The sequence below is a fragment of the Ornithodoros turicata genome, chromosome 4 (assembly GCF_037126465.1).
Source record: "Ornithodoros turicata isolate Travis chromosome 4, ASM3712646v1, whole genome shotgun sequence".
NCBI classification, from domain to species: Eukaryota; Metazoa; Arthropoda; class Arachnida; order Ixodida; family Argasidae; genus Ornithodoros; species Ornithodoros turicata.
The window spans coordinates 42,152,848-42,170,598 of NC_088204.1; the positions used below are offsets into that span (position 1 = coordinate 42,152,848).

At 44.5% G+C, this 17,751-nt stretch overlaps 1 protein-coding gene across 1 annotated transcript in view; it reads right to left on the bottom strand.

Annotated features, from left to right (window-relative positions):
• Nucleotides 1-17,354, bottom strand: part of LOC135392378 (uncharacterized) — a 322,651-nt gene extending 305,297 nt beyond the window's left edge. Inside the window, exons 1-2 of the mRNA XM_064623094.1 lie at nt 17,246-17,354; nt 17,122-17,140 (exon numbers count right to left, since the gene is read on the bottom strand). Coding sequence (XP_064479164.1) covers nt 17,122-17,140; nt 17,246-17,264 — 38 coding nt within the window. The 5' untranslated portion in view covers nt 17,265-17,354. The remainder of the gene's footprint in view (nt 1-17,121; nt 17,141-17,245) is intronic.
• Nucleotides 17,355-17,751: the final 397 nt, after the last annotated feature.

Consider the following 17,751-nt stretch of genomic DNA (forward strand, 5'->3'; position numbering starts at 1 on the left):
TTAATTAACCGATCACGTAATTAAAGTAGTAATTAGTCACTTTAATTCGGTAAGTGATACTTACGTGAATAATGAATTAGTTCATAATTAACGAATGAATGAATGGACTAGCCATTTAAATTAGTTAACGTAGTTGTCATTCAATTCATTACTAACTGCTCATTAATTGACCTATTAATTAGTTAATTAATCAATTGAGTACCCGCTATTCCGTCACAATCCTTACAAACTATTTGCTAATTACTGAATGAATTGTCACGTTACTTATAATTGAGTGGCTAATTAGGTGCCAATAAATTAAAGATGTAACTTAGTATCACCGCACAAATATCAGTTTCGCGTAAGTCTTACGCCTTCTTTTGCTCGTGTACAATAGCCTGCATAAAGGATTTCATATCTGTTTTATAAATTGACCCGCCTAGCAAGCTCGTCGCACTTTTGCTCGCTCACGTGACCAAAAATGCAACCAGCACAAAACGCTTTCTAGCTGTCTCCAGACGAAAAGAGACAGATAAGCGGCGTCGCTATCACCTTTTGTCTTTCCCATTGAGCTGTGCCTTTCGCAAAGCCCGAGCGCTGATAACAGCGACTGGAACAGAATATCGCAATTCATCATACCCCAATTTTTTCTGCAAGCTTAACTTTCAGAAAACAGCTCTCCAGGCTGCGAACAAGCGTCTTGTCAGTTTTGGGTTGGAATTGATGAAGTGCGCAGCGGAGTGCATTGAATAATGTGGTCATACGCACTGAAATAAACGTACGAAACCATTACGTTTGATTATGATGGGAGCTCGCTATTAAACGTTTACACGTCGAAACGTTTAAACGTTTTCTTAAGAAATGCGTTTTGTAACACGTTTCCCAGATTAAACGTTTTCTTAAAACACGTTTAAACGCGTTTTGTTAGATATACGTTCAACAGCACGTATACGTAATTAAACGTTTTCCCAGGATACGTTTAAATATTGCAGAAGCGGTAACCCAGTGCAGGGGATGAAAAATTGGGACGGATGACAAGGCACTAACTATCAACCACAGTTTGACGACAAGACACACAATGACACTAAACACGGGCACGGTTCGAACGAACCCGTCAGAAACCAGTAAAAACTTGTTCGACTGCACCGCTTAATTAACATCGATAAAATTTTTCACCTTATCGGTTAGTGTTACAGACGTGGAACTGAGACACTTTTTTCCTGCTTTCGTAATCTCAAGCGCTTCTGAATACATTAACGCTACAACCTTCTTTGACCTATGTAACACCGCAGTTTTGTTCCACTCCCCCCCACAGCCACCGCAGTTAACCCAAATGCCTTCCCAGTGGAAGGTCCAGACACTTTTGCCGGCTGACGCGCTCCATTAATGTAATGTTAACACACCTTGATGTCTGGCCGATATAGGCCCTCCCACATTTTAGAGGTATACAATAAACAGCTCCCACACAACAATCCAGTTCTTACTTCCTTATTTACATTTTTCATAATGCTAGATAAGTTCCAACCTTTCTTAAAAACCACATCAACACCAAATTTTCTCGGCAATTTCTTTAACCGATGCGAGGCATTGTGAGCATACTGCACCACTCCGAAATTACGATTTCTTTCATTTTCGTCACTTGAACCCTCTTTTCGCGGGTTCGAACCCGGCCGAGGACGCCAGCAACTTGGTGGCAGGGTACAAGTTGCTTAGACACGCCGTCTTCCGCGAGGGACGTTAAATACGGGGTGCCGTGTGATGAGCTTTCATCGCACGTTAAAGAACCCTCAGGTGGGCAAAAGCAATCCACAGACCGACCGCTGTGGCGTCGCTCATGATCTCAGTTGTCTCGCGACGTAAACACCCAATTATATATATATGAACCCTCTTTCCCGAACTTAGTTAACTCCCAATCCTTCATTTTCAACCTCTGACAGAACGAAGCGGTCGAACTCCCAGACCAACCAGCCCGGTACCTCGCACTCTTCAGTACGTTCAAAGGTTTTCGTTTGCATAAACATACAGCGGCACGTATACGTATATAAACGTCTTCGTAGGAGACTTTTATTTGTAATAAAGAAGTGAACTGCAAATTTTCGTTTTTTTTTCTTTTCCTCCTCTAAAGACTACAGCTTACTTTCATTGAAAGACAGAAAGTGCAGGGTATCGTTAAAGTGGCATGTTCCTTTGTCCCACTCATTTGTGATCGTCTTATGTTTAATAAAGATCAGTCACAACGAAGGGCGCATTTTATTCCGTTTCTACCGTTGCCACGACCCCGTTCGCAGCGTACACCGAACTCCGCTCCGCGTGCACTCGTGGCATTGGGATCACTGACACTCGAAAAACGGAGCTTAAAGGGCAACCTCCATGGAGCGAATTTTTGCAACGAAGTTCGCGCGGCAGACTGCCACGCGCGTTCCGCCGCCAGTTGTTCGCCGGCACCAGCTCCATGGAGCGAAAAACCAGCGGACGGCGTCGGGAAGTCTTGCTGTGATGGCACTGTTGACAGGGTATAAGGTGAAAGCTTAGTGAAATCAGTTGCTCGAAAAAGTGCATTTAATGTCACAAATTTTGCAACTAAATCCAACAACTGTCTGAAAAGATGCGCCCAGTAACGTACCGAAATGCATATTCACTACTGCGAAAGGAAAACATGTTTCTTGGCAGAGAATGCCTCACGTACTAACGATGCAGTTGGCGAAACAGCGAGCAGACGACAGCATCCAGTTGCAAGAAGACGACGACGACGATGATTCACGAGAGCAGACGACCACGTGCAGGCGATCTGGCGTAGATCGTAGCGGAAAAACACTTTGATTGGTTCATCTGCAGTTGACGCTTCCGGAATCGTGGACGCTGGGCGAAAATATCTGGCATGGGCAGATCGGCGGCGGACGCTCACATTTTTGACGCCTCGCGCTGGGCGTCCGACGCTGAGCGAAGTTCGCAGCTTTTTCGCTGTACATTCGCTCCATGGAGGTTGCCCTTTATCTCATCTACATCGTCCGGCAGAATTACAATTCTGGGTGTTATCCTTTTCACCATCCCAATTTGTTCATAACGGGAGGTGTACGGCTGTTTGTGGGAATTCGCGTCAGTGCTTAATGCCACAAAAGTCGTGCTAATCTCTTTTTTCCCACTCTGGGGCAAGAATGATATCATTCGAGACTGTGATTTCTTTTTAATGCGTAACTGGCAAATGTTCTGTTTTTACAGTGCAGTAGTGGGAACCAGTAGGAAAGAGCAGGCTACATGCTTCAGGCTAAAGTGGTCGCTCAAGGTCACAAGTTTCCGCGTTGGTCTTTTCACCAAAATACTACTCGAGTAAAGAAGATAAATACAGAATGTTTAGTAGTATAATCTACACAAAAGGGATTCAATCGTCATCACCGCCATTACAAGCTGGATATGTTTTGAACTGTCGTGAAATACGTTGGTTAGTAATGAAATATACGACGCAAATGAACACAAATAGGGTTGCTTAAAAGCCAAATATGAACTGGAGTAATAAGCTACTTATAAGACAGTGAGAAAGTGGCGTAGTTGGTAATTACTGATGGGAACCAATGACACGCCAGGCATAACGAGGACAACTTCTGTCTCCGTCCCCGTAACGCCTGGAGCGTCAATGTTTCCCATTAATAAATGTAAGAAGTTGCTTAAATAGCTATCCGTTTCGAAAGGCGTTGCGTTTCGTATTAACAAAGCGTTTAAACGCTTCACCTTGACATAACGTTCAAACGCTTCAGTTTAACAGAACGCTTAAACGCTCCAGTTTAACGTTTCACATTAAGAGTCGGAGAGCAACTCCGATTTGTAGAGGACGGTGGTCTTCCTCTACATGAGCCCCGACCGGCGATGATGGTATGCCACGGAGAGGCGATGACGGTGGCCTATCTCCATGGCCGCGCCGGTGGAACTGAAGCCGGTGCTCCACGCGCGTGGCCATCGTTGTCGTCGTTGTCGTCGTCCGCTACAGGGGTCCCCCGGCCGTCAGATGCGTTGCGGACGCATCGCAAGAGCTGGAGTTGAGGACGACCGTGGTGGACGTGCAGACGTGTGGTCGAATAGGGGCACGGCACACGTTGGCGGCACTTCAGAGAGGATGAAGACGGGGAGAGCATCCGTGTGTAGGTGTGGACGGGAACAGCGATCCGTCGCAGAGAGAGTGAGGCGCTCGGTGTCGTGGTCCTGGGGTGCCGCGACCGGCACGGGAGCCGAAGCTCGATAGTCCCAGGTGGAGTGAGTGAGGTGCCGAGACGGGCTTAAGTGTGCCGAGGCGTCGGCTGCCGCGACTGCCGCAACCGGCAAGTGAGCGCAAGGCTCGAGTGTCGCGGCCGGCAGTGAGAAGCGTGAGAAGACTTGAGCGAAGAGAGAAGCGTAGGTGAGAGAGAGCGAAGAGTGCGGTAGGAGTGAAGGTGGGCCGTGTGTGCCGGAGGTAGTGCTGCTCGATGGCGTGGTCAGAAATTTGGGATGGTGAAGGGCCGAATTGTTCCGGACGTGATGTTCTTTGTCCGGGTCACCAAATGTAGAGGACGGTGGTCTTCCTCTACATGAGCCCCGACCGGCGATGATGGTATGCCACGGAGAGGCGATGACGGTGGCCTATCTCCATGGCCGCGCCGGTGGAACTGAAGCCGGTGCTCCACGCGCGTGGCCATCGTTGTCGTCGTTGTCGTCGTCCGCTACACGATTCACGATTTTCCTGATTCTAGATGGCGCCACGCTCGCCGTCCTTATCACGCCGTTCGCCTCCGACTCCCGAAATAATCCCCATTGTGCATGGTTGACCTCGCGAGTTTAAGGCAGCCCGCGCCCTCTGCGTTGTTTGTCGAGTGGTAAAGTGTCGGACTTTGCCACGAAAGGTCCGCAGTTCGATTCGAGACATTCACGTCTTTTTACTTGTATCCTATTGCTACATGAGTACTTTATTTTTATTTTTTTGTTCTTATATATTTATGCTACAATTGTTGTTTTCACAAGTCACAACCGCCTGTACTGACTGATTATGGATTGTTTAGTTGCTCTTCGTATTGTTTTACTAGTGCATACTTACTGTATGCCGAGTTGCCGACGTACAAGTGTGATCGGATAGTACGGATGCCGGTATCTCGGAGGCTCTCAAATGGATCTACCAGCGGCTATAAATTAGGCTATAAACATTGCCTACACACAGCGCTTACAATGCCAGTCTGGAGAATCTAGTGCTCGAAACGGTATTCCCTTTTTTTTTGCACTCGCTTACATAATAATAATAATAATAATAATTTTACTCAAGAAAGCAAACTACAAATAAAACAGGCCCGTCTAAGCCGAGAGGCTTGTGGCACTCGCCCTGAAGCAGCCAGCGGCATACAGTTTGACAGTATATGAACATATAAAGGTGCTACATCCAATGATAAAGTTGCCGTAGCGCTTTTTTTAGTTTGTACTTCGATTCCAAAGAAAAACTGTCGAAGGGGGAGCTCATTAAAGTTACGAGGTACATAGCATTGCCTGCGACAAAGTCCATATTTTTTGTGTGAGAAATGCACAACAAAGTTAAATCGCCTGCGTCTAGAAGGGCAGCATTCGCTAACCGGGGTCCTATATGAGGGGTCCCAAAAATGTTTTTACAACATGCAATTTACCTTGAAAATAACTCTATTATTCATGCAAAAATGACATTTTGATATGTATATTTCTGGTAAGTAAGCATTATCAAATATCTGAATTCATTTACAAGGCGTTGGTGGAAGAGGCTTTTCAAAATTTCCGTCGTAGAACAGACGTCTTATTATTACCGAATACTTAAGTAACATATTTGAAAGGCTCCTTTCCTCCATGTTCTCCCTTCGTTTTCTTTTACTTTACACCCGCTCAGAAAATGATGTCAGTCGACAACCCCAGTGAAAGGGGACCCCTTTTCTTCTGGTGTACAAGGTTGCAAAACCGTACAAAGGAGGTGAAGGGCGATAAAGGCTTCGGGTCGACACACGGAAACCAACCAAAAAAGATATGGGAAGGTCGACCGGCAAGGCCTCGCAGCGGGAGTCGCGATATTCCCTACACAGTCTTTTTTTTTTTTCCTGAACGCCAAGAGAGAACGATTCGACAAAAAATAAAAGGACACATTGGAGAAAAATAGTAACTATGGTCACCTGACAACATAACAGGATCTTGTTTGAGTGTGGCAAAAAAGTACAGTTCGGCCTCCTTATTATGTGGGACAGGATAATATATGAATTCCTTTCTGTTTTAGAAGAATTTCTGAAGCGTAAATTTTTACTCCAGATTTCGCTGTGTTGAATGCTGAGGTCTCAGTTAATTCAATCGTAACTTGAAAACGTGAAATTCGGTCGCGGAAAAGCTGAAGAACTCGACACCATGTGAGCCAACTTTATGCGTATTTTCGAAAAATAACTATTCTTGAAGGGCAACACAGATACAATTACAAAATTGGGGTTTCCAGAGATGAATATGTGCGCTAGTTGCCAAATGAAGGAATGATCACGGAGAAGTCGTTTCATATAAGCAAAGCTCGCCCGAGATGCCAGATTTTCTTCCCCGGAAAAAAAATGTCCCCAGGAAGAACCGTCCCCAGGGAAAAATGTCCCCCGGAGAAATGGTCTCCGCAAGAACGAAAACCGTTTGATCGAACGGGGACATTTGGTCGAAAGTCATTTGATCGAACACCGTTTGGTCGAAACGGCAGCGGTCGTTTGATTGATTTTTTTATTGCTTCGTTTAGAGCAGATGCATACTCTAAGCAAGATTGAACTAAAGTTTTATATGGCTGTTAATACAATATCTGTATTTTATACTAAAAAACGGTCCCGGAAAAACTGGTCCCAGGAAAAACGGTCCCGGAAGAAAGGGTCCCGGAAAGAAGGGTCCCACTGGCAAAAGGCAGAAAAAGGGTCCGGCAGGCATGGTATGGTTTTGCCATCGCTTGTGCACAAGAGCACATCTTTGGTGTGACAGATGATGCTCCTCAGACAGAGATAGTTATTATGTTTTGTGAATACGGTGTTTTATTTGCTCTTTATTTTTTTTTTTTTGCTTTGAATTGCCTAATTGTAGGACCTGACTACCCCGCTTGACTAAAATTCCTGCCCCAAAGTCGGCAATAACTCGATCGGTAGCTGGCTTCGGGTAGTAGCTTCGGTTGGCACTTACACTTGACGCCATTCTCTTTTCCGGCTTTGGCCGGAGTTCTTAGACCTAGGTCAGTGAACTTTTTGTCTGTGTAACCTACTCTAGCCTAAGCATGGTACTGGTGAGAAGCTTTCTGTCTTTCGGTTAGCGCTTACACTTGACGTTACTTTCTTTTTCGGCTTTGGTCGGAGTTCTTTTTGTCTGTGTAATCTACTCTATCCTAGGCGTGGTCAGGAGGAGGCCTCGAATAAAAGTATGCTGGTTATACCAGTGGGGTGAAGGGTATATGTTTACTGAAAAAAATACCAATAATGATAACTACAAGGAAAGGTTAGCCAGGTGCGAAGCCGGTTTGCTACTCCTTAAACACAGAAAAGAACACGGGAGTGACAATAAAAAACTTGTTTCAGCACTAGTTCATAGACTGTTCATCCACGGTATGCACGAATGTACTAAGAGTATTCAGAAGAATGTGCGGGAGAAAGAAAATAACGACCGGGTCCGGTACCATTTTTTCCTGTCTTACTGTCCTGTGTCTTACTATAGCAGTGTGACATGTAATTGCCCGCTGTTTTTGTTCTTGAATAAATCCAAGCGTATTTGTGCACTAATGTCATCTGTCCCGCACCGATCGAGTTACTGCCAACTTTGGGGTAGCAATTGTAATCAAGCGGGGTAGTCATGTGCTACTACTACGCAATTCACTACGCAATTTATAATATGTAATGTATTGATTATCTAAATAAAGCACTTATCTATCGAAAAATTTAAAGCAAAAAAAGAAAGAGGAAAATAAAACACCGTGTTCACAAAATATAATACATATATCACTGTCACACCAAAGATGTGTGTTTAAGCGATGGCAAAGCTATATCGCCTGCCTGCGGGACCATTTTTTCCGCCTTGTGCTAGCGGGACCCTTCTTTCCGGGATCCTTCTTTCCGGGACCATTTTTTCCGGGACCGTTTTTTCCGGATCCCCATATCACTATCCCATTTCGGATCCCAGCAATGAAAAAGGTGCCCAGAAGAAGCACAGATTATTGGCTGCTCCCAACTTGAAGACATTTTCTTCGGTATGTGTCCTACAGCTACGGGGGATGCTTCCGCATTGTTCTATTCAATTCAATTCAGTGTTATTCAATTTTATTTCCTTTCGGATGGGAGAGAGTAAAAAGCCAGAAGGCTGTGCTGTTCGTGAATGACCAATAAAACCTTTCTGCAAATGACCAGTGGTCTCCCCTCTTTAGCTGAAAAAAAAAAGAAAGAAACAAACAAAAAGGAGAGGACACTGATTGCCTCATGCTCCATATGTTCGAATCAAAAGTTACAGAAAAAGATGTGCTAAGGACACGCTGCGTGCTTCGAACTCCCCTCGAAAAAACCTCTTTCGAACAAACGGCGTCGATCAACCGGCTTTCGATCAAACGCCTTCTCCAAACAGCTTAGGATTTCGGAATAACTCCTTGAACTCAATCTTTATGTATAAATGGACAAGATAAAATGAAAGGAGCTTGACGCGCGACGAGGTCTCGGAGCACGATTTCCGTCTCATAAAGCTCTGATTATCCCCGGAAATTTCAGTACTATAGTTTTAGACACTCCTTGGTTTTCACAAGGTACTTCATATTACACCAGACCTTTCGTTCAACGTAGACACTAGTTCAGCGGAGAATCCCCAGTGACCCGGAGCTTTTCCTTATCTTCCTCAGAAGGCCTCCCTTTGTTCGCCGTCCAAAGACAGACGGGTACAGGTTTTGGGTCATCCAACGTGCAACTAGCAAGGATTGTCGAAAGATGGAAAGTCCAGGGAACCGGTCTCGAAAAATCGGCCGTATCTCAAAATAACGTGATCGAAGTCCCCGTTGCAAAATAAACTACTGTAAATAAATGTTATCTGGCTGTTTCTGCGCGGAAACTGCCAAAGCCCACTTAGACTAACCTGAACATGAATATGCAAACACCGAACTTTTACTAACCTAATAATCAACTAACTAACGTGCTGTTTCGTCGCGTCCGTTTCATTTATTTCCTATTTCTTAATTTTATTTATTTATTTATTTATGTATTTTTGGAATAGCAAGCCGACGTCCTGTTTGGCTGACCTTTAGCCCGTTTTTTTTTTCATTTTCATCTAATAAATATATCCCCCTCCCCCGTCGCTGTCGTTGGTTGTCGTTGGTTTTCCTTGCTACGCGAACGTGAATTTGGGTTCCGGAAAAGACTGTTGCTCATTGCGTGGGCGGAAATAATTAGCAGCGGTCGCTTGATCGATTTTTCTTATTGGTTCACGTGGAGCGTTCATGAAAATAAATAAATAAAATAATAAAGATAAAAATAAAAATAAATCGATCAATAAAAGACAGAAAGAGAAACAACAAATAAAGCTGCAGTTCTAAGTACCGTTATCCTAAGAAACATTTATCTGTGTGTAATCCGCTTGCTGGCTGTTTCAACATTACGAACATTACAGGGCAGTCCTGTTAACGTGAAGTCGGCCTTCCACTAACCGTAAATACGAGAGATTCCCGTTAGCCTTACGAGACAGTTGACTGAGTAAGCACAAACCCGAAACGGCTGTGATGTTCGTGAATGACAAAGGTCTACAAATAACCAGTGGTCTCCCCTCTTTAGCTGAAAAAAAAAAAAAAGCGAGAAACAAACAAACAAACAAAAAAGGATAGGACACTGATTGCCTCACGCTCCATGTGCTCGAGTCAAAAGTTACAGAAAAGGAGGTGCTAAGGACACGCTGCGACCTTCGAACTCCCTTCGAAAAAACGTCTTTCGAATAAACGGCGTCGATCAGCCGGCTTTCGATCGAACGGCTTTCGACCAAGCGGTCTTCGATCCTTCTCCAAACAGCTTAGGATTTCAGAATATCCAATTATAATGTGATGAGGAAGATGCGATGGACTGTGGACGGTGAACTGTCAAAAACAAGCCAAAACTAACCTACCCTGGAAACTAACCTAGGACCCTGCTCTAACCGGTCTGGGGAGACTACGTCCAACGAGACGTTACATCCAACGCGCCGTTATATCCATCGGTGGACGTAACGGCGCATTGGATGCAACGGCTCGTTGGCTATAACGGCACGGTATGGATGTACCGACACGTTGGATGTAACCGCACGGTGGACTTGATGATCTTTTGGATGTAAGTTCACGATGGATAAGCGGCTTCAGGATATGTCGGTCGTGAACTAATATGGCATCGATGTAGTTTTGGAATAAGCCACTCCATAACACATATTTCGCGGCGTATCCTCGGAATGTTTTTGTTTGTTTGTTTTCATGATGTGATGTGATGTGATAAAGAAAAAAAATGGGGATGTGAGTTTCGACGACGTCGAACTGGCTACCCCAGCACTCTTACACAAACACATGATGAGATGATGAAAAACACAGATGATGATTTTTGTTTTCGTGAGAGTCCGTCAAATTACGATGTTTTATGATTTGATATGTTCACAAGTTACGGACAGAGTTCCTGTCGTGAGAGAATAAATTAGTCAGGTTCTAAATTACGAGGTTGATCCACAAGTTGAAATCCCCAAATCTCAAAATATTCACGAAATGATATAGTATTAGGTAAAAAAGGTAAAAGCGCATTAGGTAAAAAAGCTGCTGGTCGTGTGTGTCATATTCTGCTTGCCGTACGTAGTTGGCCTCGCTGAGGGCGGGCCGCTCGTCACGACCAACGCAACAGCGCGCGTCCTAGGCCGACTTCCAAGGAAACCGTACCGGCATGTGATCGTCGGGGAAAACCCAGGGAAAACGTCCTGGCAGCACGGCCGGACTAGGCATAAGTAAGAAAGCACCAACACGGCTTTACGACAACGAATGGCGCGAAGGCAGCCAATGATAAAAGTGACAACAAAGCAGCGACAAAGATAACTTCCCGGAATGCAGACGCAGCATTGCGATTTTTTTCTATTTTCAAAGTGCTGTCTGTTGACAATAACAAAAAACATCTGCTGTACACCTAACATTTTATTAATATGCGCGTTGCTCCACACATGCGCCTTGCTTAGAACTCAATTGATGTTGATGTTGACGAAAAAAATAATAGGGAGAAATAGGGAACTCAGTAACATGCTTCATACCCTAACGACCTTCGTTTTGTGGTTGTACCAATATAGCAGCTGTCAATGAACCAGTCAATGTCAATCCGTATTACAGATCACTTCTTTTCATTTAGTAATTTTTTTCCTATTCAAAGAAGTACCCGTGAGGTACCGCGTTGGCATCTAGGTTTGATACAGGCGTCTATATTCAGCGACACCTGCGTTCTTTGCGATAGCATTGGAACCACTGTCCCACACTTTCCTACGTCTGTGGATGTAGCATGAAAATGCAAACACCGAACTTTTACTAACCCTATAATCAACTAACGAACGTGCTGTTCCGTCGCGTCCGTTTCATTTATCTCATATTTCTTAATTTTATTTATTTATTTATTTATTTCCGGAATAGCAAGCCGACGTCACGTTTGACTGACCTTTAGCCTGTTTTTTTTTCGTCTAATAAATATATCCCCCCTCCCCCGTCGCTGTCGTTGGTTGTCGTTGGTTTTCCTTGCTTCGCGAACGTGAATTTGGGTTCGGGAAAAGACTGTTGCTCATTGCGTGGGCGGAAATAATTGTGCAGCGGCCGCTTGATCAATTTTTCTTTTTGGTTCACGTGGATCGTTCATGAAAAAAAACAAAACAAAAAGAAAATAATAAAGATAAAAATAAAAATAAATCGATCAATAAAAGAAAGAAGGAGAAACAACAAATAAAGCTGCAGTTCTAAGTACCGTTATCCTAAGGAACATTTATATGTGTGTAATCCGCTTGCTGTTGAATCCGCAGTCCTGTTGAACGTTACTGGAATGTTTGTGAAGTCGGCCTTCCACTAACCGTAAATACGAGAGATTCTCGTTAGCCATATGAGACAGTTGACTGAGTAAGCACAAACCCGAAACGGCAAAATCGAACAAATTGACGTTTCATGTCAAGCTAAGAAACTCATCTCATTTCTCTATAAGCGCACCGAAAAAAGAAGAGGTTTATTGGTCTCGATGGTCTCTTACACGGGCCGCGACAATGCTGGCTCGTCTACCCAACGTCCCCCCCTCCCCGCCTCAACAATGCTGGCTGACGATAATCCCTTTACGAGCAGCTAAGTAAGCTTTTGTTCTGGTCTGGTTCTGGTCTGGTCTCTTAGGCCATGCTCTAAGTCCGCTGTCCATGAAAGTAAAGAGGAGACAGGGAGCACTACAGTGCGCGTGCGCGCCGCATGGTCAGCGGATGGATACGGTCAAAATGTTCCACGCGGTTTTTCCTGTGCTACGGCTAGAGGGCGACACAGAATGACGCGGTTTACAGGGCTCTGAGACGGTATTTATCCGTACTCACGTTTCATGCTTTTTTATAAAAACGGAAAGTGGTAGACATGTAAATTTGATGTCTATCGATTCCTGAAGTATTTTCAGAGAAAGTAAATGGAAAGTTTTTTTCGAAATGTCTATAGAAGTTTAATAAAACTTGTTCAAAGAGGGAGGAGAAAAATTGTGTGTTTTTTTCGCATTCGTGACGTCGCCGTAAAATACATATGACATATATGAGAAATCTGGTAGCGTAATGCTCTTCATCTCGTCTTCCTCTTTATGATGAAACCACCCGCGTCAAAATCTGCGCGGCGGTTACCGAGAGAAAGCATAAAAACTGTTCCATAGGAAATACATTGGGACGGAGAGCTGGTATGCCCTCTTAACAAAACGTTTAAACGTTTAGCGTTACACAAAACGTTTAAACGTTTCATAAGGAAAGGTTTTCCGGACTATACGTTAATCTAAACGGGTATGAAACGTTTTAAACGAAAATCAGAAAAACGTGTTAGATGCCGAGCCCAAGTTATGATCTGTCTATTTAAATTATCTCCTTTTCGTGCGAAGATGAGAGCGTCAGCAAAGGGTGGCACAGAACGAGGCCTCAGAGGGGCCGGCGTCTGCAAGAGAGGTTTAAATATGCGGTCTCCGGTGTGCGGAGATTTGTCGCGTGTTAAAGAACCCTCAGGTGGGAAAAAATCACCCACAGACCGACCACTGTGGCGTCGATCATGATCACAGTTGTCTCCGGACGCAAGCCGTGAATTACCAGAAATTAGATATTAGGTAATTCACGGCATTTACAACCACTCACGTTTACATGTTTGTTCGTTGTTCTTGCGGACAGATACAAAGTACCTCCTGCTAATACATTCCATCGTGTAAAGCCAGAAAAGTAAGAAGGAGTAACGTCTCTGCGAGTAATACCCAAAAACCCTGTCCTTTGAAAGCAACGCAGAAATCTGCTTTCAAGATAAGCGCCAAGTCTGTCCTTCAGCGCTGGTTGTCATCAGGCGGGACGCGCGGTTTTCTGTGATAGTTCCGTCTCCCCCTTGCGAAATTTTCCTCCTTTCCTCCCCGCCTGCCTGTGTGTAATGTTTCCCTGATTGCACATGTGATGTTAGGGGAAGCCCTCTCTTTAGGAGCGCCTGTCTAGATTTTCTGGCCATTCTCAGATTAGGCTGTAAGCAGTGTGAAATACAACTAAAAAGGGATTTAATGAGATAGAACTTGTCACCAAGATTAGTGTGGGAACATCGCAAAGGAAAAATAATTCTAAACCATAATCGATTCCTATCCTATTTAATGGTACAGTATCAGATAAAAGGGGGGAGTTGCCTCAGGACAGAAACCGCCGATATTTCGAACAGAGACTGTTCTTCTTCTGAGCACCGTCCTCATCATTGGCATGGTATTTAAAGGGTTAGGTGTGACGTGTTTAAAGGTTCATGCGAATTGTGTCTCAACAGCCCGGAGGGAAGAAAGGGTCCGTACGGGTTTTTACGGCCGGAGTGAATGGCCGCTTTGTTAGAGTGTGCAGGGGATTATGTGAACGAAGTCATCTAGGCTCCTGACTGGTTACAGAAAAATGGGGGTTCACGAACACGTGGACGAAATGGGACAATAGGCAAGAATTGGCAATCATAGCGAAAGATAAGGAGGTTAGTGGTTACGTGGGGAAAAATTCCAGAAAGAGCAAAGTTTTTTTATATATATATATATTTGTAATACAAAGTTGTGGCATGCAATAAAGAAAGCAGAAGGCAGTGGCCATGCAGAACATAACTGATGATAATAGAGATAGAAAGGAAAAGCATATTTTATTTGTGAAGTGTTTCCAGGGTGCCTTGTGATTTGTTGATACCGGACGGGTGAAGAGCGTTGAACCTGTATATGAGATACGACTCCCTATCACGTCTGTCACGTGTGGATCTAAACCCGGTTTCTAAAATATATAGTTTAATGTTGTCAAAGTTTAATGTTGTGACTATAGGAACGTTAAAATGTTCGGCGACTGCTTTGGGGAGTTTGTTGGACGTGTCGGTTCTGTGTCCGGTAAGACGGTTGTTCATTTGTTGGCCGGTTTCACCAATGTATTGCATAGAGCAGTCGCCGCATTCAATGCAGTATATGACATTGGAGCTTGTGCATGTGAATGCGTGGTTAACGGCGTGGGTGTAATTGCTCGCAGTGCTTTTGATGGTGTTAGCGTGTTGAACGTGCTTGCATGTTTTGCAGCGCGGGAGGTTGCAGGGTCGTGTTCCCGCGTACGGGGCGCTCGTTTCGCTGATTTTGGCATTGACCAAGGAGTCTGCTAGGTTTTTTGCGCGTCGGTATGTCACCTGTATGGGATGGGTGAATGTATTGCTAAGTCGGTCACTGCTTTGGAGGAGGGGCTCGTGCTTCTCTAGAATGGCTTTGATGTTTGGAAGTGCGTTAGAATATCTTGTGATGAAGCTTATTTGGCACGCGTCAGGATTTTTTCGGTTTTCTAGAACCTGGTTTCGATCGAGTGTGAGTGCCTTGCGACGGAATTCGGTTAGGAGGGAGTCTGGATAGTCCCTTTGGGCAAGTGTACTGCGGAGTTAGTCAAGCTTCTCAGCGTAATCTGTGTCGTTTGAACGAATTCTGCGTAGTCTTACACTCTGCCCATTAGGAATTCCAACTTTACAGTGACGCGTGTTCGTGAACCCCCATTTTTCTGTAACCGGTCAGGAGTCTAGATGACTTCGTTCACATAATCCCCTGCACACTCTAACAAAGCGGCCATTCAATCCGGCCGTAAAAACCCCTACGGACCCTTTCTTCCCTCCGGGCTGTTGACACACAATTCGCATGAACCTTTAAACACGTCACACCTAACCCTTTAAATACCATGCCAATGATGAGGACGGTGCCCAGAAGAAGAACAGTCTCTGTTCGAAATATCGGCGGCTTCTGTCCTGAGGCAACTCCCTCCCTACATCTCTACCGGTTCGCTGGATTTCTACCCATCTAGTATCAGATAAAAGTTACTCAAATAATATTAAAGAAGTAACCGTGCAAATTTTCAGTCAAACAGTGAAGCTGGCTGCAGTACACGACATTGTGTCACATGCAACAATATTATATACCTCAGTGTTTCCAAAACTGACACAGGAAACTTAGGGAGGCCGCAATAGTCTAAGCGGGGGTTACGCCACTTGGGGAAAAGAGAAAGCAGATGAAGTGAACGCAATATGCGACAAAACCAAGGAAACTATCTCGCTACAACAGTAATATATTGAAGTTGTTTTACAAAAATGCAAGTTCAGTTCAGCGCACAAGCACTCGGGAACCGAGCTAAGGTGTAGCAATGCTTTCCATCAGGTCCGTCGCATTATTTCTCACTGTATCATGACGGGACCCCCGAACCTACAGCATACGTCACTTGCGCACAGTAGTATAACATTTATATTGTTTATGTGTCAGGGCAGAGCTCAAGCTTCCGAAACAAGCGCACGTGCACACACACACACATGCACAGACGAAGAAAGATATCAGCTGTCGCACACACAGTCATCCTGAACGCCCATCTATGTTGATGCACCAACGAATCCACAGGAAGACTGCCGAGGCACTCGCATTAAGTACCTGTACCTTGAGCTGTAAACAGTTTGGTGTACACTCCAGAAAATGAGAACAGCTGATTGCTGATTTCATGGGTGCGGCCATGCGAGCCGGTATGTTTTGAACGGCGGTAGGTTTTCCGGACCGCAAGCGTCCCGCCGTACCGCGACGTACTGTAAAGAAATTGTTGTCTGCGGGTAGGCTCAACTCACCCGTTTGTGGTCGAGTAGAAGAACTCGTTTTGTCGTGGATTTGTCCGTTGCAATTATGGGCCTTCGCGCGGAAGTTCGACCATGGCGGGTTACGATGGAAGTGATGTATTCATCGGGCCTTACCCAATATCGTTACGTTCACGGTTGGGGCGCAGAAGACAGTAATATCATTCTCAATGCTGGTAGTGCGGTGAAGCTTCGTTTTTTACAGTGTACAGGAGATTGTCTTTTGTACCCTGAGCTGTACGTATAAAGCAGGCCAGAAGCAAAGTGAGTACGTGAATGTGAAGCGTACAACGGTAGGTGGCCTGGTTTTGCCTCAAGCCAAAGTCTATGAACGTGTTCGAAGTTTGGCAAGAAGCAAAATGCCCGAAATTGCGCGTGTGACAACGCACTTGGGGTTTCTGGGAATGTAAATGCTGATCTGCTAACAGTGTTCAGATGACAGGACGTACCAGCATCATAACAGACAACATGTTTGGAACATATGTTGGAACATACAAACACAACAACTGCCACATTTCTACGATACTCATTCATTGCTGGGAACAACATAATGATAATGCCCACAGTGAAGACCAAAGTCCTACATTATCCAGAAAGGTTAGTGGTGCTTTGATGGCACCATTGAGCTGCTTTTAGTGCTTGCTTTAGACTTGCTTTAGTGATGGTTTTATGCTGGGATCTATTGACTGGGCCATCAACCAAGTTATTTTGCTATTGTGTGAGGCCAGGAATTAAGCTGATTGAGGAACACTATAGCGAGTCTATTTGCTGTGGTAAAAGTAGAAAAATGTACAGCAAGGTACACAGATACTCATACTTACAGTACTACTGAAGAACGACCTGTGTAAAAACAGCAGTCATGCGTTCACAACACTTCTAGCGCAAAGGGATAACGAACATCGCTCCCAATTTTAGACGTTTAAACTCATTAGTACGGAGACTTACCTGTGTCCATCCTCTGCATGTGGAGTCAAGGCTACCAAGATCTTAGCTACACCGTCAGAAAAATGCAAGCTTCTCTTTGGATACCTATGACTGTGCGGACCACGTTGTATGTCACATCATCTTCTTCGACACGAGTCTCTTTTAGACGTATAATAGATAACATAAAAAAGAAGGTAACAACAACAAGAACAGCAGGAATTTGATATTATTGTCTTTTAAGTTAAGAATGTCATTTTTTGAAGGCAAGCGCGTGGTTTTAAAGAATACAATATAAAATACAAGTGTCTTATAATAAATTGCGCCAATTATAAGACTTTGCTGTCTCGAACTGTTTATTTCGATTCTATTCTCTTCTCAACCTCGCTTCCTCTTCCTCTCCTTCCTCCTGCCGGCGCCGCTCACCCCCCCTCCCAAGTTGAGCTTCATTTCTCCTGAGATGGTAGAGGATGACATTACTTCCTGCCGCACATTCAGAATGTCCGGAAGGCGCTACGTATACAATGTTT